General features: G+C 51.7%; 12 protein-coding genes across 12 annotated transcripts; 7 read left to right on the top strand and 5 right to left on the bottom strand.

The window, feature by feature from the left end:
* Positions 1–1,302: 1,302 nt before the first annotated feature.
* On the top strand, positions 1,303–1,626 carry N7532_005589 (uncharacterized protein; the record flags this gene model as incomplete). Its single annotated transcript, XM_056618083.1, has 1 exon — positions 1,303–1,626. One exon carries the CDS (start codon positions 1,303–1,305, stop codon positions 1,624–1,626), a length of 324 nt encoding a protein of 107 aa, XP_056474242.1.
* A 565-nt stretch (positions 1,627–2,191) lies between these two features.
* Positions 2,192–3,564, top strand: N7532_005588 (rRNA-processing protein LAS1; the record flags this gene model as incomplete). Its single annotated transcript, XM_056618082.1, has 4 exons — positions 2,192–2,311; positions 2,366–2,505; positions 2,570–3,013; positions 3,084–3,564. 4 exons carry the CDS (start codon positions 2,192–2,194, stop codon positions 3,562–3,564), a joined length of 1,185 nt encoding a protein of 394 aa, XP_056474241.1.
* Positions 3,565–3,898: 334 nt separating this feature from the next.
* N7532_005587 (hydroxyacylglutathione hydrolase) lies at positions 3,899–5,158 on the top strand (the record flags this gene model as incomplete). Its single annotated transcript, XM_056618081.1, has 9 exons — positions 3,899–3,923; positions 4,006–4,093; positions 4,163–4,234; positions 4,300–4,333; positions 4,389–4,599; positions 4,649–4,740; positions 4,792–4,926; positions 4,995–5,021; positions 5,075–5,158. The coding sequence occupies 9 exons, from the start codon at positions 3,899–3,901 to the stop codon at positions 5,156–5,158; spliced, it is 768 nt and encodes a 255-aa protein (XP_056474240.1).
* A 407-nt stretch (positions 5,159–5,565) lies between these two features.
* N7532_005586 (putative NAD+ kinase) lies at positions 5,566–7,349 on the top strand (the record flags this gene model as incomplete). Its single annotated transcript, XM_056618080.1, has 5 exons — positions 5,566–5,607; positions 5,661–5,705; positions 5,779–6,796; positions 6,854–7,130; positions 7,193–7,349. 5 exons carry the CDS (start codon positions 5,566–5,568, stop codon positions 7,347–7,349), a joined length of 1,539 nt encoding a protein of 512 aa, XP_056474239.1.
* Positions 7,350–8,653: 1,304 nt separating this feature from the next.
* N7532_005585 (trafficking protein particle complex subunit 5) lies at positions 8,654–9,539 on the top strand (the record flags this gene model as incomplete). The annotated part of the gene is made up of 2 exons (XM_056618079.1): positions 8,654–8,937; positions 9,053–9,539. The coding sequence occupies 2 exons, from the start codon at positions 8,654–8,656 to the stop codon at positions 9,537–9,539; spliced, it is 771 nt and encodes a 256-aa protein (XP_056474238.1).
* A 509-nt stretch (positions 9,540–10,048) lies between these two features.
* Positions 10,049–11,440, bottom strand: N7532_005584 (microfibrillar-associated 1 family protein; the record flags this gene model as incomplete). Its single annotated transcript, XM_056618078.1, has 1 exon — positions 10,049–11,440. The coding sequence occupies one exon, from the start codon at positions 11,438–11,440 to the stop codon at positions 10,049–10,051; it is 1,392 nt and encodes a 463-aa protein (XP_056474237.1).
* Positions 11,441–12,227: 787 nt separating this feature from the next.
* On the bottom strand, positions 12,228–12,810 carry N7532_005583 (uncharacterized protein; the record flags this gene model as incomplete). The annotated part of the gene is made up of 3 exons (XM_056618077.1): positions 12,228–12,349; positions 12,388–12,562; positions 12,697–12,810. 3 exons carry the CDS (start codon positions 12,808–12,810, stop codon positions 12,228–12,230), a joined length of 411 nt encoding a protein of 136 aa, XP_056474236.1.
* Positions 12,811–12,853: 43 nt separating this feature from the next.
* N7532_005582 (uncharacterized protein) lies at positions 12,854–13,354 on the bottom strand (the record flags this gene model as incomplete). The annotated part of the gene is made up of 3 exons (XM_056618076.1): positions 12,854–13,047; positions 13,178–13,193; positions 13,280–13,354. 3 exons carry the CDS (start codon positions 13,352–13,354, stop codon positions 12,854–12,856), a joined length of 285 nt encoding a protein of 94 aa, XP_056474235.1.
* A 651-nt stretch (positions 13,355–14,005) lies between these two features.
* Positions 14,006–14,545, top strand: N7532_005581 (putative ssDNA binding protein Ssb3; the record flags this gene model as incomplete). The annotated part of the gene is made up of 3 exons (XM_056618075.1): positions 14,006–14,251; positions 14,363–14,417; positions 14,475–14,545. 3 exons carry the CDS (start codon positions 14,006–14,008, stop codon positions 14,543–14,545), a joined length of 372 nt encoding a protein of 123 aa, XP_056474234.1.
* A 2,062-nt stretch (positions 14,546–16,607) lies between these two features.
* N7532_005580 (putative GATA transcription factor (Ams2)) lies at positions 16,608–20,227 on the bottom strand (the record flags this gene model as incomplete). The annotated part of the gene is made up of 3 exons (XM_056618074.1): positions 16,608–19,914; positions 19,974–20,127; positions 20,188–20,227. 3 exons carry the CDS (start codon positions 20,225–20,227, stop codon positions 16,608–16,610), a joined length of 3,501 nt encoding a protein of 1,166 aa, XP_056474233.1.
* An 820-nt stretch (positions 20,228–21,047) lies between these two features.
* Positions 21,048–21,781, top strand: N7532_005579 (mRNA splicing protein SMD2; the record flags this gene model as incomplete). Its single annotated transcript, XM_056618073.1, has 4 exons — positions 21,048–21,091; positions 21,145–21,177; positions 21,386–21,634; positions 21,739–21,781. 4 exons carry the CDS (start codon positions 21,048–21,050, stop codon positions 21,779–21,781), a joined length of 369 nt encoding a protein of 122 aa, XP_056474232.1.
* A 943-nt stretch (positions 21,782–22,724) lies between these two features.
* N7532_005578 (uncharacterized protein) lies at positions 22,725–24,780 on the bottom strand (the record flags this gene model as incomplete). Its single annotated transcript, XM_056618072.1, has 4 exons — positions 22,725–23,353; positions 23,412–24,037; positions 24,106–24,616; positions 24,774–24,780. The coding sequence occupies 4 exons, from the start codon at positions 24,778–24,780 to the stop codon at positions 22,725–22,727; spliced, it is 1,773 nt and encodes a 590-aa protein (XP_056474231.1).
* Positions 24,781–25,768: the final 988 nt, after the last annotated feature.

The following is a 25,768-nucleotide window of genomic DNA, read 5'->3' as shown; positions in this document are numbered from 1 at the left end:
TGAAACAATGCATTACAACCACTACTACACATTATTCTGATGCTATGCAGTTGTTCGCTTTTACAATCTACAGTGGTGAGGCTGAGCATCCGACGGTTGATTGGCCACGGCTCGCCTTAACCTCGGCAAAATCTGCCCAGCTTGAAATGGCCAGGCGAGCAGTCCACAGTCATGCTTTCCATAACAGGTTTTAGGGACCATTTCCTAACTATGTGCTTTCTGTTTGCTTGTCATTCCCGCATCCTCGTCAAGACAAGGCGATATCTTACATCCTCAATGATGCTGCCCACAGGTAGACCTGGAGGAGATCGAGAGTTCGAAAAGAAAAAAAAAAAAAAAAAAGAAAAATTTAAAAATTAACCCCATCAGCACATTCATTCAAACTGGCTCTATCAAACCATGCGCCACAGCTACACCGAGGTCCTATCCACCGCGCAGTACACCCCACACTCTTCCACTAGCGGACTCTCAGCAGGTCTCACAGTAGAAGCTAAGGTCGGCTGCCATCCCCTTCAGCTGCTGATGATAGCATCCGGTGTCTCTAACCAGAGCAGACAATTCTGCCGATCGGTCAGCAGACACGCATCGCGTACACTGCATCGTAATCGTAATAGACACAAATACGGGATAGAAATCCTCGCCCCGCCAACCCACCGCAAACATGAATGAACCTAGTTCGGTCCCAATGTCACCTGCACACCTCCCAACATCAGCAACGAGACCCGCAGCCGCAGAGCCTGCATGAACAGCCCAGGATGCAACCTTATCCCTGTTGCAGACAAACTCCGTCTTCTGCAAGGATATCAAGTTGGAACTGCATGGGAATGCGGTTGCATCGTACCCCACAGAAGCCGCGCAAGGAGGTGTGAGGAAATGGGATGCATTCTTGAGGGATGGATCGGTTATACCAAGTCGGGGTCATAGTGGGTAAGGGGCTAAGACTTGGGAGAAAAAGAAAGGGGTGAGGCTGAAGGGTGGAAATTAGGATGCAATATGCTAACCTGGGTTCGTGAATTCCCAATGACTACAGGGCCGCGCTCCGCTTGCTTCCCCAGAGCAGGCTTGTTCGATTGGGATCCGATCAACACTGTGTAAAGTTTCGATCGAAGTGCGAGTTTCCATCATGGCGGAGAACTGCCATAGCGAGGAGACTCTCAATCCTAGCGCACCTAGAAGCCTTGAAGATCACTAGGGGGCGAATCGCTTGCTACGTCAACTGCGACAACCGCCGAAAGAGCCTAGTACCATTGCGGTAATTTCTTCATCAAGCGAAACCTTCGGCCAAGCGAATATATCACCACCATGCGAGGCACCAAGCACATTTCCCAATTAGGGAAAGAACGGCTCCAAAACGAGGCCGCGGCGCTGCGCTTCATTCGACGCATTAGCAACATCCCCGTTCCAATTTTATACGGGGCTTTCAAGGTCGACGACTCGTTCATGTTAATCACAGATATCGGCGGCGTGGTTTTGAAGGTGTTATCGGAAGACGAGAAAAGCGTCGTTCGCACTGAAGTTGAGCAAAACATCGCTACTCTCCGTGGGATCAAATCAGATACTATTGGTGGCCCCTCAGGGATAGTGCTCCCGCCATATCGAGTAATGAGGCCCTCGGACAGAGATTAATGGCCACGGAAATGTCCAAAGATGAAGAGGGTAAATGTGTCTTCTGCCACAAAGATCTTCCCCTGCATAATATCATTGTCGATCCTTGAACGTTGAAAATCCGTGCTATCATTGATTGGGAGTACGCTAGATTCTTTCCTGAAAAATTGGAGTGGTCTTTTTATAAAAAAGCCAGGTCTGTCAGTAGCTTTGTATGATGAGCATGATGATTCTGCAGATTTGCTCCAATTTATGGACGCTTCCTGATTAGTTATTTAAAGATCTGAAGAAAAAGAGGATGGATGTCATTCTGAATTAAGAGCTAGCAGTGTACGTCAAAGCAGTTAAATAGCTTTCTTTTCTAATCGACTCGGAAATAGAACATGCCTCAGTCCCATGCCGTCGTATATGGGAGGTTGTGCTGATTGCTAGTGAGGCCGGTGTGGCCAGCCTCGGCAAAACATTCCAGAAGGAACAACCATCCGCCGAAAATATTTCTTTGCGGAAAATGACGACCGCAAGCCCATCTATTGCCCACGCCAGAATCCGGTGCAAATTAAATCACTTGATTGACCTGCTCGCAAAAATGGCCAAGGTAATCTTCACAGCATGGAAGGATAAATCGCAATTACTTGACGTGCGGAACGAGTTTTATCCATTGCCTTCCTACGAGGGCCCGGATCTGCGCTCTCACGCTTGCGCCACGGTATGTACTCTCGTCCATACATCTTAATTTCTAGTCGAGCTAACTTCGACAAAGGTTGAGGCATGGAAACTGCGTGGAAATGTCCCGCATCATGTGGAGGCGACGGCGCTGTTGACGGATGCGATTCTTCACGACGATGCGCAGCAGAATTCGATTTTCTCGATTCGGGCAACCTACTCGGCAGCCTTTTGTCGGTATGAAATTCGTCTCTCCAAATGACCAGCATTCCATGCTCGGACTTGACTAATGACCTCTCAGATTCGTGACGGGCCTTGTAGACTCCAAGATCCATGGCCAGCGCAAGACCATGTTCCAGCGTGCCGTGGACCTAGGCCTTCCCGCCTCATTCGTCGAGCTGCGTCACGAGGCAACTCACCGTGAGCCACCGTCACTAGTTGTGCTGCGGAAAGCATCGCAGCGGTCCCTTGAGTGGCTTTGGGACAACTACTGGGCCGGTATTGAGGAATTGGGCGATGCCCCTGCTATCGAATATGATGACACTGCCGCTATCGGGTCGGCTGTGCGCGATACCCTGCGCAAATTCGCGAAGTGGTCGGAACCGGCGCCGAAGAAGAGGAAACGGGATCAAGGGGAGTCTGTTGCTATTCAGCTTGTCTCAATCTGTCATGCTTCGAGTGAAGGGTTGAAATTACTTCCTGCTCTGCTTTTGGATGAATCCAATTTGATTGATTCTGACCGGAAGTGAGTATCCGTAAATATTTGCACTTGGGATTATATTCCACAGAGAAGTAAATGCTAACAACATCGATAGGCTTGGAGACTCGTTGAAAGAGACGTTCGACAAGTATGACCCTGTCCTGCTCAAAATGACCGAGAACAGCCCTTCGTTCTTGACCTACTTGACCGAAGAGCTGGTGGACAGATTGGCCTTCCGCCCCGAAAATGACTCTCCCAGGGATGCCTCGGCAGAAGCTCTCTCTTTGTGGCTCAGTCACTTGTCAACAACGTCGACATGGAAAACATACCAGCCATTCTTTCCGCGCAGCTACGTCCTATGTGCTTGTGATCAGAACTCTAATAACTGGACCAAGGCGCTAAGCAATGAGCTACGAAAGAAGGGTGATGTCGTCTCCGTGGCACCTAGTGCGCAGAATGGCTCTTCCAAGAAGAGAGCTTTACTGAAAGGCTCTAAAGATGCCTCGCCTGGTAAAATGGAAAAGCTCCGTGCACATGGATGGGGGCCAGTTGAGAGATGGGACAGTCGGCCTTTGGGGGTTGCTCCGACCAAATAAGCTGTATGTAATGTATAGAAACCGTATAAATTGCTGCTGGCAGCAACGACAAAAAAGAATTGCATTGATATCCCTCACTGCGAGTGTTCAGTCTCATCAAGTTAAAACTCGACCAATCATACTGCGTGCCATTACTAAGGACCTCGGCCTGACGTCGGTAGAACAGTTAATCCGCATGACGTTGCTATGTAATCCGGCGTTTAGCTCAAAGCGAGCGCGATATCAAAGGTCCGGCTTCCCCCCCTCCCCGCATCTGCCATCGTTGGTAATGAGTTTTGCAAGAGCAACGCGGTTTTTCGTTTCTCGACCTTTTCGCTATTCATCTGCCAGAAACATGCATGTCCAGTCGATTCCTATGTGTACGTCGATGCTCCCGCCGGTTCAGCAAGTACATGGCCTGATTGCTGGGATGTGTCTTGCTCACTTTATCTCTTATTTTAGGGACGGGGAAAGGCAATAACTATGCCTACCTCGTGACCGATGAGCCTACTAAACATTCTGTTATTATCGACCCGGCTAATCCGCCTGAGTGAGTCCTTCTGTGGTTGATGGCAGCTGCGCGTAAGCTACCTACTAACGTGGCTTTGTGAATTACCAGGGTTGCCCCAGAGCTGAAGTCGCAGATTGAGTCTGGGAAGATCAATCTGACGGCTATCGTCAACACCCACCAGTATGTTATGGCTACTTTTGTCCTTTCTAGTAATGTCCCAACAGACCGCTGACTGATCTTTCTAGCCATTGGGATCATGCCGGAGGTAACGATGACATGGTATGTTGACTTTACCAGAATTTAACGGCCTGATTTATTCACTAACACCTTCTAGCTGAGCCAATTCGGCAAACTCTCTGTTATCGGCGGCAAGAACTGCCAGTCAGTGACCCAGACCCCTGCGCACGGCGAGGAGTTCAAGATTGGCGATCGAATCTCGGTCAAGGCTCTGCACACGCCGTGTCATACTCAAGATAGCATCTGCTATTTCATGCAGGACGGAGACCAGCGTGTTGTTTTCACTGGTGACACTCTGTTTATCGGGGGTAGGTTTTCATTGTTTCGACCTGCTAGTCCCGAAACTGACTTCAATAGGCTGCGGTCGTTTCTTTGAAGGAAATGCCGAGGAGATGCACAAGGCGTTGAACGAGACATTGGCAGCTCTCCCCAATGACACCAAGGTTTATGTGAGTTGGGATATGCCATCGCCGTGGGATGCTTTTGCTAATTCCCTATAGCCTGGTCACGAATACACCAAGGCAAACGTCAAGTTCTGCGTCAAGGTGTCCCAGACTGAGCCCATCCTGAAGCTCCAGGAGTTTGCCGAGAACAACAAGCAGACGCAGGGCAGGTTCACCATTGGTGATGAAAAGGTACGTGATTCTCAACAGCCTTTCTGTCAATCACCGTGGACGATGAAACTGACCGATGATTGATATAGCTTCACAACGTATTCATGCGCGTTCATGTAAGTCCTCAAAAACTTTCCATCCAGAGCAACAATGCTAATCCGAAATGCAGGACCCTGAAATCCAAAAGGCCACAGGCAAGACCAAGCCGGTAGATGTGATGTCTGCCCTGAGAGAGATGAAGAACGCTATGTAGTAGTTGTAGCGAAGCAATCCAAGTGTAACGTTCTAGACCGCGAGATCTATTCATTCCGGGGGATCTTCGTCTCGCACCGAAAACAACCTTATCCGAGGTAAAAAGCCCCAGCAGCCAAGACCGAGTACTCGGGCCTCACTAGAACTATCGAATTTCCAATGCTGGAGACTCTTTTCCATAAACAAAGAATACGCCCAGTGAGTGCGACAAGTAGTCGATTACGCAGCTGGAAAAATGCGTCGCCCGGCGGGAGTCGCGAGGGATGGACGGACCGACGTCATACCCACTTTCCCCTTCAACCACGCCGCTTGCATCCCACCACTTCACCAGCAAGTTTCTATCGCCGTTACCCACAATCCACAATGAAATCTTGATCAACCTGAGGAACAGGCTATACCTCATGCGCAATGGATCCTGATTGGAAGGCGTCCTCGGCCGCCGTGGACGAGGTATGTCCTGGACGCGCGGGGTTGCTGCAGACAAGCTGACCGATGCATCTTAGAGCCACGGGGGTGCCAGTGACATCGAGAATCAGAACCACCTGGAGGTATGTGATTTGAAAGAGAGAATTCTGAGTAGTTTGTCTACAGATCGTATCTTAAACTTCCCTTTCGCTGCAGGTTGTCTTCTATCCCGACTCAAGCCACCGCCGCAAATCCTCTCTCGTGACGATGGAGAAACCCCGGATTCGCCGCCATTTCGACCAACATGATAAAACGACGGCTTGCTATGTGCACTCTCTGATTGCAGGAGAATGGGCAGCACCTCCCAAGGATGCCGAAGATGCACAGGCCGAAGAGGCACAGGATGTGATTCGTACGCTCAATGAAGAGGAGCCGACAGTCGATACCACCGCCCTTGACGATGACCATCTCGTGGATATGGTTGATGGTGAAGGCCAGTCCATGAAGCCAGTCCCTACGATCATACAATCCCGTCACTTGACAAAACGCCAGCTATCCGACATGGCCTGGAACGTCCGCAAGCTCTCTAAGAAGCTTGGTAGCATCAAGCTGAAGCTTACGGTCAAGAATGTCTTCGTGGTAAGTAAGGCTCACGACGAATCTCTTGTCAGCCTCACGCGAAATGTTACCCGCTGGCTCCTGTCCAGCGACCGCGATTCTCTGTACAATGTCTATGTTGAGCGACGGATGGAGACACACCCGGACTTTGGGACCTTGCAGCTGCTGCAGGAGAACCCGTCGGCCAAGGAACGACTCAAATTCTGGGATCCGAAGCTGGCACAAGAACAGCCACATTTGTTTGATTTTGTGGTCACACTGGGTGGCGATGGTACGGTTCTCTACACAAGCTGGTTGTTCCAGCGCATTGTACCCCCGGTTCTGTCCTTCTCACTGGGCTCGCTGGGATTCTTGACGAACTTCGACTTCGCCGATCATCAACACATCCTCGAAAATGCCTTCCGTGATGGCGTTGTCGTCAGCCTTCGGCTCCGGTTTGAGTGTACGATCATGAGAAGCAAAGCGCGACTGAAAGACCCGCACTCTAGATCCCTGACAAACCGGGATTTGGTGGAAGAGTTGATCGGCGAAGAAGGCGAAGACACATTAACCCACACGCCTGATCGCGTGTATGAGATCCTGAACGATGTGGTACTTGACCGTGGGCCAAACCCGAGTATGTCTCCCCATCTGCTTTTGTCAGCTTTGATGCGTAACTAACCACATCGACTAGCCATGTCTCAAATTGAACTGTTCGGTGACGACGAGCATTTCACCACTCTTCTCGCCGATGGAATCTGCATTGCGACTCCGACGGGCTCGACAGCGTACAATCTTGCAGCCGGTGGTTCTCTGTCACATCCTGAAAACCCGGTTATTCTCGTTACAGCCATTTGCGCTCACACTTTATCCTTCCGACCCATTATCCTGCCCGACACGATTGTGCTCCGAATGGGCGTACCCTACGACGCGCGAACGAGTTCTTGGGCGAGTTTCGACGGCCGAGAGAGGTGAGCTCTTCGCATATACCAGCTGGTGTCTTCGACAACGGTCAGCTAATAACACATTTCAGGGTTGAATTGCTTCCTGGCGACTACGTTACAGTATCGGCGTCCAGGTACCCGTTCGCTAATGTCCTGCCTCAAGGACGACGAGGCGAAGACTGGGTGCATAGCATCTCCAAAACTCTGAACTGGAATTCGCGCCAGAAGCAGAAGAGCTTCAAGTAGCAGACCCACTTTCATGATCTGCGATTTTTTTTTCTGGCATATCGAGTTCAATGTCCGCTTTCTTTTGGGCTGCAGCGGCAACTGGATGGCCAAGACTGGGTGTACATATGGGCAGGTATTTTCTAAGGGAACACAACTTTTGTTTGGCACGCATGGAGTGCACGCGTAGAGAGATTTTCTAGCTCGGCCTAGTCCGATTGGCTCAGTGCCATACCCGTGAACAACTTCCTAGAGATTTCATTAACTTTCTTTTAGAATCGAATAGAGATAGCTAGGTCATTGTTCTATGTTTTTACGCCGCGTTGAGCAAGCTTTCCGAATTTTCCGAGTGGATATGCCTCTAGAAGCTTCCCACTGGGTCCTCCTGGTTTTGATTTTGGTTTCCGGGGCAGCTGCGGCGGCTATAAAAACCCGGGCCGCGCCCCGAAATTTTTTTTTTCCTTTCCACATCTCCTTCACCCAAAGATTCAGAGCTTGATGCAGCTCTCCAATTGTCAGGAGTAAGGAGCAAAACAACACGACCGCCTCGCCTTCTCACCCACTAACAAGGTATGTTTCGATTTTTTATTTTTGTTCTTTCGCTTTTGCACCACATGTACCAGCCGGGCTTCGGCCCTTCTATGATGAAAATTTTTTCCTACATTCGCAGTTTCCACGCTAGTCGTCGCTTGAACCCATCAAAGACGGCACTGTGCGCAATATCTTCCTTGGATGTCTGATTGAATGTGCTGGTCATTTATGGATTTTTTATCTACCATATTGGTTGCTGAACTTTGCTAACATTGCTGGTTCTTCAGGACAGAATTATCTCTCGCACACCCGTGAACACATCGCGCTATTTTACATTAAGAAATACCCGGGACTGTCCCTGTCACTGTCGCTTGCTGGTCTCGATGTTCTGCTCTGGGGCGAGGAAATTTTGTCTTCGCTGAGAGTATTGCGTAGGATTGCGTGAGGGCATGTCATGTCGTCTCCATATTCTAGAGTCAATGAAGAACAATTGCTGAAAGCTATCTGATCATCTGTAAACCGTAATTACGTAAAGTATGAAGCTGCTTGAAAAGCTGCCTAGTCCAAATTCCCAGTGCTGGGCCATCTGCTTGCTGGCTGCATCCGAGGCCGTTGTGCTCCACCGTAGATTGCATCCGCCTCGACAGTCGACCCCTGCTCCGTCAACAGTCGAGCACGATACCATGAACCCCCAGTCCTGATCAGACCGTTGCTGCCAACCCTTCCGTTCCAGACGCACCACTTCAATTCCTCCGAAACAAATCATCTCTCCTTCGTCCGCCCCTCCGCCCGCCATGGCTGCTCCGCCCAGGCACGTCTCCATGCTGTCCATCAGCAACAGCAACACTGGCGCCCCTCAGTCCGCCTCAAGCGACAAGCCACAGACTCCGCAGCCATCACCATCCCCACAGCCGACGTCTGGCCTCCGAGTGCCTTCGAATCGCAAGACCATCTACGACCGACACCTCAACCGCAGTCGCAATGCGGAGCTCAGCCGGGCAAGCTTCGCGTATCTATTCGCGGAGATGGTCACATATGCCCAGCGGAGGGTAACGGGCATTCAAGACCTGGAGAAACGGTGAGTTTTTCTAGTACACGCCTGCCTGGGATCTGTGCCCGCGCAAGATCGCCGGTTCAACACGAGTTGTTGCCATGCACCATACACCACAGACAGGAAATTAACGAATGACCAGACTAAACGAACAAGGGTACCCTCTTGGTCTTCGTCTCCTGGACCTTCTCTTCTACCGCTCTACCTCAACCTCATCATCCGCCCTCTCCAGTTCGTCTACTTCCTCGTCTCCGCCAAACCGTCCTCTCCGAATCCTCCCTCTCCTTCACCTCATCCACGGCCCGCTGTGGCGGCTACTCTTCCAGCGCTCCGCCGATGCGCTCGAGCATTCCGTATCGCCGGATACCCCCAACGAATACATGATTACCGACAATGACCCCTTGGTCAACACCTATATCAGTGTGCCCCGCGAGATGAACATGCTCAATTGTGCCGCTTTTATTGCGGGTATCATTGAGGGAGTGTGTGATGGTTGCGGCTTCGAGGCTAAGGTTTCAGCGCATAACCAGCCGACGGAGATGTGGCCCAGCCGTACAGTGTTCCTGCTGCGGTTCGGCGATAGCGTTATGGAGAGAGAGAAGGTGCTCGAGCGGAATGGAGTCAAATAAGGGGTCTGAGATGCTACAATAATCCATTTCCCGGCTATAATGGAGCAGGCGCTGAGGTCGCCGCCAGCTTGCGACTGGGTCTCGAGCACCTGCGTTAATTGAAGGTGGGCTGCTTGACGATGCCCAAGTGTCGCTCCGAAGTGCCCACTCTATCCGAATTCTGGATGTCAATTCCAAGCGCTTGACGTTATGCATGTCCGAAAGGCAGCGTTTGAACGATACACGGAAGAACCTCGAAAAGCCTTTCGCTGTGGAATCTGATTTATGTACAAAATCTCAGTTGGCCATAGGCTGATTGAATATTATATCAACAATACAAGCCCTCCAGGCGAGGGAACCTTAGATTTCTGTACTTGATCCGCACACGGAGGGAGTATCAATTGCTCGAATATGAATGCCAGTATATCACAGAGTCCAAGCCACCCATGCAAGTTTTGTATTCAACTCCATGCAAACGCCAGAAAGGGGATAGGAAAGAAAGCACCGTCTTCTTCCGTCATAGCTGATAATCAAGAACTGTCCACACGTCGACGCTTGTCCCGGTCTTCATAGGGCGAGGGGCTGCGCTTCCGCCGCTCTCTCGAGCGACTTCTTTCATGTCGATCTCGTCGCGGAGAGCGTGATCTAGACCTCGATCTCCGTCTCGGCCGGACTGCACTAGCATTGGCTCCTGTCGGTCCCTTCGGCCCGCGGTCATCTCCACGATCAGGCATGAATCGTTCGTCTCTAATACCAACCGGGGGAGCATTGTCTCGTCGTCGGTTCTGGTAACCCTCACCAAAGCGACCCGTATCCTCGGACTTCAGATCCCGGTAGCGAGTTCGACCCTTTTTGCCGAGCTTGGTCATATCACGGACCTGCATATACTGAGGCAGAGTCTCACGATTGACATCGTCGACGAAACGACGTCCCATAACATTGCGCTGATCGAGACCTTCCTTCTCCAAATCGTCGCGGAAGAAGGCACCCTTGTGGAAATAGCGTTGCATAAATCCACCCTCGCCACGCGTAGCCTCCCGCTCCTCCTTCTGTTTCGCCAGGAACTCGCGGTCTTCGGCATCCCGCTCTTCGGTCGTGAGGTTGCGACGCCGTTCGATTTCCTCGCGTTCCTTCTCGGCCTCCTCGATCGCCTCGCGCTCGCGCTTGATGCGCTTCAATTCTCGTAGTTTCCATGCAGCATATTCAGCCTCTGGGTCGACGTCGTCCCGGTCGTCAATGGCGCCCTCCTCATCGGCTTCCACGATTTCGTCATCGTCCCAAGCTCGGTTTTTGGCTGAGCGGGCAATTGCGTCCTTCTCGAGCTGATCCCGGACCAGCTGGTCTGCCTTCTCTTGTCGTTGCACGCGGCGCTTCTCTTCCTCGGCTTCTTCATCGACTGCGGCAGAAGCTGAATTGTCTTGCCCTCTCTTGTCCTTTTTGATGAATGTAGGCCGAATCAGCATCCGTCGCGGCGCTTCGTCTTCCGAACTGCTTTCCTCCTCCGAGCTCTCTTCTTCACTTTCTTCCTCCTCTTCACTTTCTTGTGGCGCAGCTACAGGGGTAGCTTTCAGTGATGAGGTCTCGGGTTGAGCGGTTTGCGACGGCGCAACTTTTGTCGAAGCCGGCGCGGGAGCGGGTTCCTCGTCCTCTTCGTCTTCGGTAACGAATCCTTCCTCGTCGTCATCGGGTTCTTCGACCTTGCGAGCTGCCGGGACAGGGAATGAGCTTGCTTTCGGAGCTTGTTGTCGCCGGCGCCGCGCCTCGGCTTCTCGCCTTATTTCTTCTTCTCTTTGCGCTTCATCTTCCTCTTCCTCCTCTTCTTCCGAAGATGATTCTGCCTCAGCGACTGCTTTTCCAGGTCTGTATCGTCCAGGCTTGAGCGGGTTCGCGGTCATGCCGCGGCGGTTGGGAGGCGGCGGCATAGCTGTGAGATAGTTCGAGGTTCGTGCTGACGGCTGGGATAGAGGAGGGAGGCCGCAAGGTCAATAATTTAATCAGGCGGTCATTGGAGTACCCATCGATTCACCGGTTGTCGACGTGACGCTTAGTGAATTGTCGGCGTCGACTGACGTAGGAAGCTCTGCTTCGGGATGAAATTGATACTGTCACGTGATCATGAGTGTCCCAGATCCATTTAGATATAAAGACCTTGGATCTTGACCGGCTGGGACCCATGTTTGTCTTTGTGGTCTGGGTGACTTCCAGAAGCTTGATTATCCTTTGGGCTACATGTTACGAAACAAGCAACAAATTGCTTCCACCGGACCTTGATATACTACTTAATGCCCTGCGACAACTTTCAGTTCGCTGGCCATGCGTTCAGAGATATAGTGACATTATACAGCTGGTTTTGGAAAGAAAGGACACACTAGTTCTGCGGGTCCGACCATTCTCGATAATTTTAACGACAAAAGGACTTTTTACGGACTCCATAAACGATTGAAACCCGCATCGTCTCCTTCATTTACCGACTTCTCGCCTCGTTCTTTTCGATTTCCTCGATGTACCTGGCCTGGGCATGGACCTGAAGGGCCCCTGGGATGATGCCAACTTTAGCTCGGTGCTCGGTGAAGAGTGGCTTTGATCTGAATAAATTCTGTACACTAGGCATCTACGAAGGGATATAACGGCCCAGAGGTCACTTCCTTATACCCGATGTGTTCCTGATTATAAACAAATCGAATTGCCGTCGACACTTTATTTCACATTTCACAGGCACTCGGCTTGTTCACTTTGCTCGATAACAACATTCCTCAAAGTACCATTCTCTAGCGCCTGTCGCACATTGCTGATTGTCAAATTCTCCATATCGTATTTTGTCTCTATGCTCCCTATCAACGCTTATAGATCTTTTCGGATCGGTAAACACATCGGGAAGAGCTTATCTCGACAGTAGAAATTCCCATGTGAGGAAGAAGACAAACATGGGATTTCGAGACTAGCCCCGGGTGAATGTCGAGCTTTTTTTGATAGACACCGAGCCCAGCAGACCAGACACTTCCATCGGCGATTGCTTCAACAAGCGCATCTTGATCCAGAACACCCTTGCGAGCAGTATTGAACAATCACGACGCTGTCTTCATCTTGGCGAACTCGGTTCTTGAGATCCGATTAGGGGTTGCCGACTACCTGAACGCGTTAGTCATCGTGGATTTGTCTTCCAGGGTGGGATACTCACATTGAGAGGACTCAAAACGTCACTTCTTGCCAAGAGCTCGTCAAATTCAACGTACTTGGCACCCTCATCCAAGTCGGCAGTTGATTTTGCTCGATTGTGATAAATGACATTCATGTTGAAAACTTAAAAACCTCTGCCTGTTTCTTCAAATTTCTTCTTATTCCACCAAGGCCGAGGATCCCAGTATCTTAACTTGGGAATTGTATCCTAGTGGTGGCGGTGAAATAGCTCCGGGCCAGGCGCCATTGCGAATTGCCATGATCCCATTGTCGAACCCACAGAGAGCAGCAAGGATCAGAAAGATAGCCGTATCTGCTGTGGCCTCATCAACAATTTTCGGTGCGTTGGATACTAAAATTCACGAGCGGTACAGGCAGATATGTCGATATTGTCATATCCAGCGCCTGTTCGTTGAAAAAATACAAGATCATCAACATATGGACCCACAAAGAATAGAGATTGTTTTGAGAGATGAAATTACCATTGTGACAGATAAACTTTACACTTCGAGGCGAAGGATTTATCAGTTCTTAATTATACCGCCCGGTCGTGGCTAAACTCGAAGAAGCTCGGTCACAGATACCTTCACTCCATCAAGCCGGCCACTTTTGCACTCTGAACTGAAATCAGTTTTATTCTGTGTGTTTCGCTGAGGCATGATCGGAGAGGTCGCCGAGCGAACTCTAGGGATCATGAGCACCATATGAATTCTCTAGTCAGCTAATTGTCTCGCTTGTGCGCTTACAACTCGATTTTGCCCAAAAGCAAGACTGCGGGTTTTGCCATCCCGACCGATATCGTGGAGCGATTGATAGTGACAAATAGATTCCAGGTCTCTCAAAATCTCACCTTTATATTTGAGTCCAATTTGTAGATATGGATCAACTTCTTTTTCTGATTAAATGCCAGGCCTTATTGGGTCGTTTTCGCGGAGTATTAATGCCCCGATCGAACTCGGGGCATTTCACCCCGTCTGAGATTTCCGGAAAAGGTTCGGACGATAGGTACCAGAAACGCAGATAATATTTCTGCCCGACTTTTCTTCGAAAACAGCGAACGTACCCTAAGGTACCACAGGTAATCGTCAGACTTTGTACACCTTGCGACGTCATATAGTATCACGTGACCAATTGATTGGATATGTAGAACGGGGTACACGTGATCACGCGTCCCGCGCACCGCGTCGCCCGCGGAACGGTCTAATCTCGTCAGAGTCCAAGCAGCAGATCAACCCCACCAGTCTTCAAGAAATCCATCTCAGTTTCGATCGAAGCCCGAACTCTACCACAGAACAGATCCAACCGCCAAAATGTCTCTTCAAACGCCCCGCATCCTCCCCTCCCACCTGAACGCCTTCCACCCCTCCAGCTCCGGCCAGCGCTCAACGCACACCATTCGCATTCTCGGCACCGTGAGCGCACTCCGCGGCGACCACGCGACTATCACATGTGGGAAGAATGGCGATGTCACACTTATCCTGAAGCCGGATTCGCACCTGCAAATGGGGAAGCTGATTGAAGTTGTTGGCAAGGTTACTGATCTGGATGACGGACAGGTACGTGGGAATGGCCTGGCATCGATAAAGCGTCTGAGGTCATCAAGTGATAGCTTCGAAGCGCTTTTGTTTCCTCTTGTGCTGAAACAATGCTGACTATACGGCTAATAGGGTCTTGGTGTTCGGGTTTTGGGAACGACGGACTGGGGTAACCCCGCTGATTCTGGTGAGCTTCCATTGTGCAATCAAGGTACCCAATTTAGCTGACAATAGTTCTTTCTAGACTACCGAACCTATGAGCAAGTCGTCGAAGCCACGCACCGCTTCAAGTCCATTTTCTATGATGCTGAATGATCGATACACCTTGGGAGGATGGATGAATACACTACGTTATTGGATACCTTATTATGCAATTCGCTAGTGGGAAGATGGCCACGTCTTGCTTGGGGGCATTTCAGTACAAGAGAAGCCTGTTTGTGGGGCGTTGTTACGCTTTATATCCTCCATTTCTTTCTGTCGGCCAGGCTCTACAGCACACGATGTTATGATCAAACTCCAGTGGTACATGTCATGTTCCTCTCGTCTCTCTGGCCAGTGTGCTATTCAATAGCGTAAACCTATTTCGGTTCCGGATCATCATGGGTTTTGTAAAATCGATCCCAAGTCGGCGGCTGCCCTTCGTATGATTCCCAGAAATGCAAGCTAACTGCGAGCTCCACATTTGCCAACTTTTCCAGGTCTAGTGGAAGCACTCCTTTCGTTTGTGTTGAGAGGAGTGAAGGATATCCACTCCGAATTTCAAGCTTCTTTGGCGATGGCCATCCGTCCAGTAGAACAGGTAGTAGAATGTTCTTGGAATGTTCTTGGGTGTTTGATAACTTACTCGCCTGACACAGCTTCTTTGACGATACCGCATGTAGATGTCTCTTCTGGCAGTAGGGCCAAGGGTTCCGTAAATGAGGCAAACGTTTGTCGGGTTGACAACTTTGAAATGCTGCTAATTCTTCGTGAAGCTCTGTACCTCGCCAGCGCCAGTCTGGTGGTGTATGAAAAAGTAGATGAATAGGAACACTGATGGCGCGGACCTTCGAGGTTTCTAGATACTTGCAGCGCGTCTGCAAAGCCGGAGTGAAGATGCTGATCATGTCGCGAGTATGCACTTTTGTTGGAGAGTTTGAATTCCAGTTCTCTTCCCCATGCTTCAACGACGCAGCAGGGTTGCCCTCTTTCCTGACCTGCTATATTCCCCTGATCGATATCATGGCCTCTTTCGTGGAGGTAGTTGATTGACAGTGATTGAAGCTGTGCTTTGTCGTGTCCAAGGAGGACCGCCGAAGCTAAGGCGTGGTATATTCGCCCGCTCCGTTGAATAGTAGTCGCTCTTGGAAAAATAGATAGTAATTTTTGGCACGGGTAGGCATGGCTGTATCCGCCGAAAATATCGACCGATATTACTCGGCCTTGCCTTCGAAGAGGGCATATATATATATATATATTCGAGTTTTTGGATGGCTGGAATGTCATTATCGTTCGTCGATGATTCAGGAACGGCCCATTCAGGCAGCGCGCAACTTGTATGCAGACTCATGCTCCAGGTGAAGGATCCAACGAATAAAGCAAGGTTAGGCAGATGGAATATGATATACATGGAGTGGGATCGGCCACCGAATATGACCTCGTCTTTCGTCCAGCGAATGACAACGCCCAGCATGTCGATTTTATCGTAGTACTTGGTGTGATGGACGCTGAGATTGACCTTTGAGTACAATATGGGTAAGCAGGACGCATAGAGTGCTGTTGATGTCTGCATCAGTCTCTTAAGGGATATCGTATCCAGCAGGTCGCTGATCAAGAGCCAGATGTCGAGGCTCAGTTCAAGATGCAAAGCCATACCTTGAAACTGCTCAAGCCGAGACCTTCGACTTGCAAGGACTGCGACAGAGATGCCCAGAGGGGGACTGGTGACTCTGAGGTCGACCGGGTCAGATGGACTGTCCTACATTTGATGTGGCTGAGCGTCTGACTTCACACTACAGAGCCTCATCTAGGCGACCGGCCAGCGCGGGGTGTTTGTCCAATGGTCGCTGTATCTACGCGAATTACTAGTAGATAAGTTACATTTTGCGAGTAATCCTTTTGACTTTTGATTTTGATTTCATTTTTCGTAAATTGTTACCAGCAACCAGTGCATTGAAGTACTCCAGGAAGCGAGCAACATCGTCAGTGTAGCGAGTGGGTTCGAAGTCCAATACAGGTACATCAGGACATCACTTGGAACATGGGAAGGGGATAATAATCATCAGAGTAGAGCATGACTACCTGTAATGAAGGATGTGGTATGTAATCAATCAAGCCTCCCAACCGAAACGCCATCGCTAGAAAAACATTCAAAAATAGCAAGCAAGATTGTGGTGAATTAGGCAGTAGGGGAATTGGCCTCATGGCCGGTAGATTGCTCCTGAGCAGGCTGAGCCTTTGATGGCAGACTGGCAGCGTCTCCTTGGAGAGCGTCGGAGCTGAAAAAGCCCGAGTCGGGAATATTGGTGTTCGCGAGATCAAACATGCTGAACTGGGAGTCCTGGAGATTCTCCTTCATGAGAGCAGGGCCGGAGAGTAGGGCAGTGAGCATTTCATCCGAGGCACCGTGACCCTCCGATCCGGTCGGAGAGACGTAGTCTGTGGGTAGCCAGTTTGCCCAGTCATCGCCCAGATGCAGGTTGGGGTGATTGGCGTCGTCGAAGATATCAAGCATCATCCCATCGAGAGAGTTCAAGGCATCCGGGTTCAGACCTGTGTCGGAAAGTGCCGCCAAGCCGTTCTTGAGAGGAGATGGCTGCTGGCGAGGTGATGAGGTAGTGCTTTCCTGACCTTCTTGTTGAAGATGCTGGAGACGCGCGGCAGTGAGACGAGCTGCATTTGTGGCGGAAATGACATCTCTCTGTCTATTGGCGGTGGGGGAGTTGGAAGGCAAGGAGTGTCGTCTCTCGTGTACTGCATTGACGCGAGGGTTGCGTCGGCGAGGTGTTGGGCTGACTGGCAGATCAAAATCCGCAGGGCTCTCAAAAAGATAATCGAGGTCATGGTTATTGGTAGGATCCTGGTTCTCCTTGTCTCGGGATCGCTTATCCTCGCGAGAAGAGGAAGCAATACGAGGACTGCGACGAGGGATGCAGTCATTGATTAAGGAAGCATCTACTTCCTTCAGAGCACCTTCGTTTTGGGAAGCTGGGAAGAGCGCGCGGCGCACAGGCTTTGGAGTCAATTTTGTCTCATCTGAGGGGATTTTTCGAGACTCCATATTCCTCGCCGGGCTGGATTGAATCGCAAGCTTGAGGGCTTCGACAGCGTCCTGCTCCTCCCAACGGCCCTTGACAGAGTCGGTAGAACGCGGAGGCTCGGCGCTGTTTGCGCGGCGACGTTTTGCAGCGGGCTCCTCGGGAGCTTCATTCAAAGACAAATTCTCGGCATCCTCTTGAGGGTTGTCCAGTTGGGGAGTAGCACCTTCACCCGCTTGAACGGAGGAAGCTTCTGTGGGGGCGGGAGAGGAGGCCGCGGCCTCGGTCCCGGCCTTATTGCGAGTGGAAGGCTTCGAGAGGGGACCACCACTTTGCTTGCGCTTCCGCGAGGGTCGCTGTCTCTTTTCCCCGATCTTTTCAGCGGGTTGCTTGTTCCACTTGTTCTCCGGGCGCATGCTCTTCGCCTTGAAGAGCCATAGGCCACAAGGGTTGCAGAGAAGGACTTGGACAAAGTCGACCTCATCCTCGTTAAGAGTCTTTTTAAAAATTTTGAATCTGGTCACTTCGGCATGGATACCTTTTTCCAATGGCTCCCAGAACAACGAGTGTTCGAATCCCATCATTTCCTTGGCGGTGTGCTCATTGCCTTCGATCTCCTTAGACCACGCCCTTCGCCATGTTGGCGTTTCGATACAACCACAATTCTCGCAGTAGGGAGGCATTTGCCCCTCTCTGATAGCAGTATCTAAGCGCGTCTGGATTTGCTTGGCTCGACGAGAGGCGTCAGCTTTGCGGCGACGGCCGCTAGTAGGTGCCGGAACGAAGGTTCCTGCTCCTGGTGTCTGCGCGTAACAATCACTCATAGGGCCAGCCCATGTCTGAGGGGGGTGAGAAGGACCGGCCGGGTCACTGGCAGGGATTGTGGCAATTAGCCGTTCGAGTTCATTTTGGGATATCGGCGCCGGAGCAATTGATTTCGGGGTGTATTGGGCGCCGCCTCGTGAAGTGGGCCGAGAAGAGGCAGACGTTGTCCGTGGAGGCATGCGCGAGTCCTGCTTCTTTGCAGGCTGTGGCGCTGGGCCTTGCTGGGTGTTCTGTGACTCAGGGCCAATCATGCTGACCGGAGAACTAGCCTGTACGGCTGGACGAACAGAGCGAGGGCGCATTTGCTCACTAGCTTGAGATTGAGCTCTCTGGGGCTCCTCGACCGGAGTCGTTGCTCCGTTGTCTATTAAGTCATCCAGACCGCCGCTCATGAATCCCGGGTCAGTGTCCAGGGAGATCGGAGGCAGGTTGGGGCTGGACTTGGAGGGGAATCGACAGTCCATAACAGGCGGCGACGATGGCATACTGAATGACGGTTCAAAAAGGCCTTGGTAGTGCGAGTCCTCGGGCGATGTAGCTATCTGGTCCGTTCCCACAATATCATCACTGGGGGTGTAGGGTGACATGTAGGAGGAGGAGCTGGGCGCGGAATACTCTCGCAAGAGGCTAGATGAGGGTCTTGCACGGCGTGGAAGGTCACTAGGGCCAGAAATAGGGGTTGGCGGACGAACGGGCTCCTCATTCGAATGTTCTCCGGCGAGAAGGGGGTTCACAGGGGTGGGCCGGTGGATGCGGACAGAAGCAGCTGTGCTAGCTTGCACACGGAGCGAGCTGGGCTGCCTTTCAATGTTCATATCTGACTTTCCAGGCCAATTTGCTTGGTAGAGCTTGGCTCTCTTGCGAGGCTGAGGGTCAGAGGACTCCTCTCCTCCACTTCCATAACCGGAAATTATAGATCCTCTGCGTTGTTGATGATAGCTTTGAGATTGATAATCACTGTCACGCATCGAGGCGCTCGAAGATGGGCGGATGATATCATTGGAAGCAAAGCCCTTAGATTGGGATTGTTGCTGCTGTGCTGAAGGGCGAGTCCCACCTGGAGTGGACATTCGACTCGGGGGACCGAACGAGTGCGTAGGCGATGCAGAGCGGGTAGATTCGTTGCCAGGGTAGTTTGAAAACTCTCGAGGGGTGGCACCCTCACTCAACAGCTGGTGGAAACGCTCAATTCCAGATTGGTTCATGGGCGACGAGGCCGAATCGTATTGTTGGCTTCGAGATCGCTCTAGCAGAGCTGGGTTTTGGCGCATGAAGTTGGTCCAGGATTGAGCATCGAAGTCGTGGGGAATGACGTTGCTCAATTCACGATATTTTTGCATACTGTCGAGGTATTCGCTTTGCATAACGGTCGGGACTGGAACCAGACGAAGCTTGACTTCTAAAGTCTCCTGAGCAGAGCCCTTAGAGAAAATGCCAAGTGGATTTTTGCACACGCGACCAGTTACCATGGTTTTGGACTGATGGGCGGGGGCCTCCGGAGTCGGCGAGGCAGAAGCCAGAACCCATGAGAGCATTCCCTGTCCAACCAGTGGAGTTTCATATTCGGAGTAGTCGTATGCGTAAACAGTGTAGTCCTTGCCCAGTTGTGCCACCAATTCCGGGCTGAAAAGCAGTGTCAGTATACAAGTGGCGGGGACATTTCGAGGGAAAGGGAGCCGAACCTAGCGGACACGATTGCTTGTATGCATGTCTTCAGCTCGATCACACCGATCGGAGTTGTTTCGTCAAGGTAGGCAGTTTGGATATCGAGCACGTGAGGCCATCGCGCAAGACAATTCGTCTTGTTCTCGTTGTCAAATGTGTAGAGGACCTTCACTGTTCAGATCATGCAATTTAGCTTTCGTCCCACAAACCCACGAAAAATAGGTTTCATACGCCTCATGGGGCGGACGGTGATTCCGTCCTGAGATTCCATCTCACACAACTTGGCCCATCCACCATGCAGGTAAAAATGGTGAATCCACGACTTCGACACGGTTCCGAAAGAGAGTTGTATTAAAGGGGAAGAAGGTGGGAGTTGGAGGAAGGTATAAGGTGGCAGGGATCGAAGCAATTCGCAGGGAGGTGGGGATGCGAGGTCGACAGGGCGAAGAACAAAATCGATTTCCGATGCACTTCACGTAGCATTCGGAAGAGAGTTTGGGGGTCAGCGAGCCAATGTCCCCTCTCCAGAAGCTAGCAAATATCTCGTCGTCCGGGAGAAATGGTACGTTATGCAGCGAGCGGGTGGAGCAGTCTCTGCAGGTCTGGAATGTTAGCCATTGATTGACAGGGAAGAATCCTCGAAAATGGTGGCCTGGATAGACCGCTCTTACCAAGGGTGACTAAGTGAGGAAGGGGAAGAGTGGGAAGATAGAAAGGGAGCTGCAGCACCTGCAGAAGGCGAGGATGGCCGGGAGGGTTTAAGAGAGAATCCTTGCATGCGCGGGTTGAAGCTATCCGACGATCGCCAAACAAGCGTGTACGCGACGTGACGCAGCCAATGGCGCGCCGCTTACACGCTAGCAGTTTGCGGCCCGATTTCCGAGGCAAAGAAAATTTCACCGCCCGGCAAAAAGAGGTACTAGTGAATATAATATCACGTGACTTTAAAGCTCAAACGCGACCATCATTGGCGAGATCGCGAAACCAGGCCCTTCCATCTTCACATCTTCATCTATCCGCTTTCCCATCGTGTCTACACCCACTTCTGTTACAACACCTTACTCTTATACACTACTACGGAATCCGTCATCATGGCGACCTCTCTGAACGGAAAGGCACCCGATACCAAGACTGCGTACGTACAACCTGATACATGTCAACTCATCCTCTATTAACCTATCTTTGCAGTGAGATCCTCAGCAAGCCGCGCCCCGAGGCGACGTGAGTAACCCCGACCCCCTTCATTGCGAATAGCTTGCGACTATATTCTCCACCATACCACATCATTACCCCTGGTTTCTGTCTAGTCGGAGTTGTGCGGGGAGAAATCTTCAGCAACAATCCCGCATCCTCCGCTATCATGCCCCTCCTCCGCCACATCCCAATGCATGCAAGAAGCACACAGAAAGCTAATCGTGCGTCTCAACAGGGAACACGAGAATGCTGTTCGCGAGGAATATGAGCTCACTATGGGGCCCATGTCTCTGCTTGCTACCGCCTGTTCCAACGGCTCTCAGGTCCTGATCTCTTGCCGCAACAACCGCAAGCTCCTCGCCCGGATCCGCGCTTTTGACCGTCATTTCAACATGATCCTTGAGAACGTGAAGGAGATGTGGACCGAGTACCCCAAGGGCCGGAAGTCCAAGGGCGTCAACAAGGATCGCTTCATCAGCAAGCTGTATGTGCATTCCCGGTCTTGATTTCACCTATCACACACCTCATTACATCCACTCTCGGCGGTTCTTCTTGCGTGCTCGGTTACTAATATTGGTTCTTAACTAGGTTCCTCCGTGGTGACACTGTCATCATTGTCGTTGCTGCTTAAGCAGCCTCACCTCGTTTCTCCACAGGGCGACTCTCGTACGCACCTCTGGCCGTTTCTCTTTCCTACAGTCATGAGCCGACATTCAGTGCCGACTGACTGATTCTGCTGTGTTTTTGTGGGGGCAACTTCTCACGCACGTGATCGATTTCGATACCCCGTCTTCTCACTTTTTTCTTGATACCTAACGAATTTTTCCACCCCCACTGCTCCCTTGCTTCTGGTCTTCACCGCTAAGGTAACTTGGATTGATAAACGCATATTGTCTCGTAAGGTAACCTTGGTGCCTTATGTAACGGTGAGCAAGGCTCATGCACTTCGTTCTTTGATCGTAGGTGGACGGTCATATGGCAGCAAAAGTTTCCCCGGCGTTTTGTGGTTCTAGAGATGGGTCACCTTTCTTTTCTTTTCGATGAAACTGTTGCATTGACTGGCGTCTTAACCTCGAACAGAGGTGGTTAGTAGCAATGGATTTTCCAATGGCCATAAATGTCCAGCATCATGGATGCTCACCCGGGCGTAGCTTCAACATCAATTGCCACCTCCGCTGCATTCTCGCGAACACTATTTGGGCAATTCATATTTCTAGCTGAATGCCTCGTAGACCCCCTTCCCAGTCATCTATTCGATTTACAAGGTCATCTAACCAAGCTCTCAATAGTGTAGTGTCTTCGTGGTATCCTAAATCATACGAGCCATTATACCAAGTAGCCGCGACTGCTAGTGTTATGGCACCGAACTTCGTATCTAAAGGGGCCTTCGAGGTGTGGAGTCTCTTTGCAAGCACCGTGTCTCCATCTTCGTCACCACAGGCACATTCACAATACAGGGAGACTGTTATTTTCATTGTCATCGCCGTCATGAAATTATATTAGAACAAGATCATCTCGGGAGAGCCGAGTGTCAGGTATATAGCTGTTTATACGAAGATAGGAGGAGCGAGCACTTAAAACGCCTCCGCCAGTCCAATCAGGAACTCAGTGAGACCGTAGGCACCGGGATCAGGCACCTTACCGATCCACTCGCCCTCACTACCGACGTAAACCGAGCGACCCAAGCTAGCCTTCATACTCTTGGTCGACTCGGTACCCTTCTGCGCCGCAGTAGCGGCACCGCGAATATCCTTGGTCTCGAATAGGGTATCACAGAAAGGAACGAGGGCATCGATGAGGGTTCGGTCACCGGGCTTGGCGGGGGTGTACTTGGCCAGGGCATTTACGGAGTGCTTCAGCGCCTTCGCCCAGACCTCGGTCGAGGCCTGCAGCGGGGAACCGGTGTCCTGGTCGCGGAGGCCGTGGGCCAGGGCGTTAAGGAAGATGGCGTAGATGGCTCCGGAGGTACCGTCCATCACGTTCTCGACGACGGTGACGATGCGGTTGACGGTGTTGACGATGTCGTCGCCGAGGGGCGGGGAGGCGCTGTCCAGGAGCTCCTGGATAGCTTCGGCGCCCCGTTTCAGGCCGATACCGCAGTCGCCGTCACCGACAATGGTGTCGAAGCGAGTGACTTCGGGTTCAGCTTCGATGACGCGCTTGAGACCGGCACCAAGGATCTTCTTCACGACGGCGGAGTCCACTGCGAAAAGAGTTAGCTGGGTCTTGAGGTGTTACTAGATTGTTGGGTCATGACTTACGCTTCAGATTGCTGGGGTTCTCGTGGGCCAGGTTGGAGTTCTTCAGTTGCACCGGGCTGTCATTGCGGTTCTCCCAGATGGAGGTAGGAATGGGAGCTGCCCAGCCGACGGCCTCGGCAGGAGCATCCAAGAGCTCGAGCATGGACTTGCCAGCGCCCAGACCGGTGTCAGCCAGCTTCAACAGCGAGATGCTGAAGCCCAGACCGTTCAGACTGGTCAGGAAAGAGCCTTGAATCACACGGCGGGGCTTGATCTTGTAGTTGCCCTCGACCTGACGGTGGACCTCATCGGTGATACCAGACAGCTCAATTGGGCTGACACCACCCAGGTTGTTGATCAGCAGAACGAATTCATCCTTGGGGGTGTATTTAATGTAAGCACGGTCGGAGTCGTTGGGGTCGAGCAGCTGACGGAGCATAGTCGTCACCAAGGGAACCAGGTCAAACTTAGTCCGGTGGGACCCGGGCTCGTTGTGAATACCCATGCCGACCTCGACCTCATCGGGAGCAATCGAGTCCTCGGGGGCGCCACGACCAGGAACATGGACATGTTCCAGAGAAGAACCGATGGACACCAAGTTGTCATTGACCTGCTGGGCGAGGCCGTAGACCTGGTCCAAGTTGCCACTGAAATACTTCGTCAGCATCTATATTCTCTTGCACATTTCATACAAAGGACAACAAAAGATACATACCCAGCTTCGGCCAGGGCTCCAACCAGCTTCAGGATCAGAATACCACCACCGATTCCGCGACGGCCGACCTTTCCACTCTTCTGACGACCGACACCTACGTCATCGGCCATGGCAAAGAATTCGGTCTTGATGCCAGCCGCACGACACTTCTCGGTCGCCATACCAAAGTTGAGCACATCGCCGGTATAGTTGTTGGGGATGATCAAGACGCCCTCGTCGGTGGGGACGCGGTCAATGGCGGTTCTGCGGATCTGCTCAGCGGAGGGCGAGGCAAAGATGGTGCCGGCGACGGCGGCGTCACATAAACCGTGGCCGACGAAGCCGGCAAAGGCGGGCTCGTGGCCGGAACCACCGCCGGTTACGATAGACACCTTGTTCTTCTTGCGGGGCACATCGGGGCGCTTGAACACGATCTTGTTCTCCCGGTCCAACGCAAGGGACGGGTTGGTGAGGGTCAGGGAATTCAGCGCCGTCAGAACCAGGTGGTTCGGGTCGGAGAAGAAGTGTTTGGCTGTGCGAGACGGTCAGCCAGCTGCATTCGTGCTTGCCACCCGTGCCTTGCAGACATGGATGTGGATTGGTTGGCAAATTTTGAGGGACATTCGGAGTGGGGGAAGGGTGGAACACCCTCACATCCGGGTGGACCTGGAGGAAAGCGGGCGACGTACTCTGCATGGTGGATCGGCTCTGTCGATATGTTCGATTTAGGAAATCCGAGAGGTGGATTCGTGTGAACCGCTAGCTGCGATGGCGAATACCCGGCAATTGCGTGAGGATCTTGATTTGGGAAGCTCGTCACTCGTTGCACGAAGATCGCAGGGTCAGCCGTTCCAACTGACAGCGTCTTAGAATTTCTTGTTCGTGTCTGGGAACCTGCAATCGCAGCGTCGTCGGGCGCAGGGTTTCAATGCGGGCGACGTCAAGGCGGGGAAAAAAGTGGGGAGCGACACAGCGAAACTGGCCAGGTTAGCTACGGTCACAGGGGACTTCAGGGAGGTATTCGCCACGAGCTGGAGAAACTGGCAAGGTCGGGGAACTCACAGGAGAGGGCTAGACCGCGAAGAATAGCGGGTTAGCTACCTGAGGATACCGGAGGTGTATCGTGGGGTAGCTGGATAGTTGTATAGTATAGAGCTTGGAGTATACGGCGTCGAGGACTCGGGAAGTATGAGAAAGAGGGAAAAAGGCAAGGCAACAGCAGCAGCGCTGAGGACAGCTCCAGCTCTTTATGCGACGAGCTTGCATTCGGTGCATTTCCATCGATCCATTTTTCTGCTCACATGAACGAAGCGATCTCCATCTCATCCACCGCACGCGTCCACATTGGTTCTGGCCGGGGCGCTTCGGCTTACTTTTTGCGGAGATCCCGCCAGGTACTCTGCGGTGGCGACGTATCGACCGAGTCGACCTCACCGCTGATGCAAGACTCGCCCGAGTGCCTGAGCTGTTCACATTTATTCTGCTGTGCTCGTCGTTCTGGGCTCGCTTTTTCTGGTCAACTGGGAGGAGGTTAGGGCCCGCGCACCTACCACCACTTTATTCCGGAATTTTCTAGCCTCGTGCAGCGTGAGACAGTACGTAATTAGGGTAGAATATAACTACTAGCATCAGATCATTGGACGATGCACTTCGAACTTCATACAATTATAGAAAATTAGTATAC

Source organism: Penicillium argentinense, assembly GCF_028826775.1.
Source record: "Penicillium argentinense strain IBT 30761 chromosome Unknown utg000005l_segment0_segment0, whole genome shotgun sequence".
NCBI classification, from domain to species: domain Eukaryota; kingdom Fungi; phylum Ascomycota; class Eurotiomycetes; order Eurotiales; family Aspergillaceae; genus Penicillium; species Penicillium argentinense.
The sequence above is the reverse complement of the archived record's forward strand: the minus strand, read 5'-3'. Positions and strand labels throughout refer to the sequence as shown.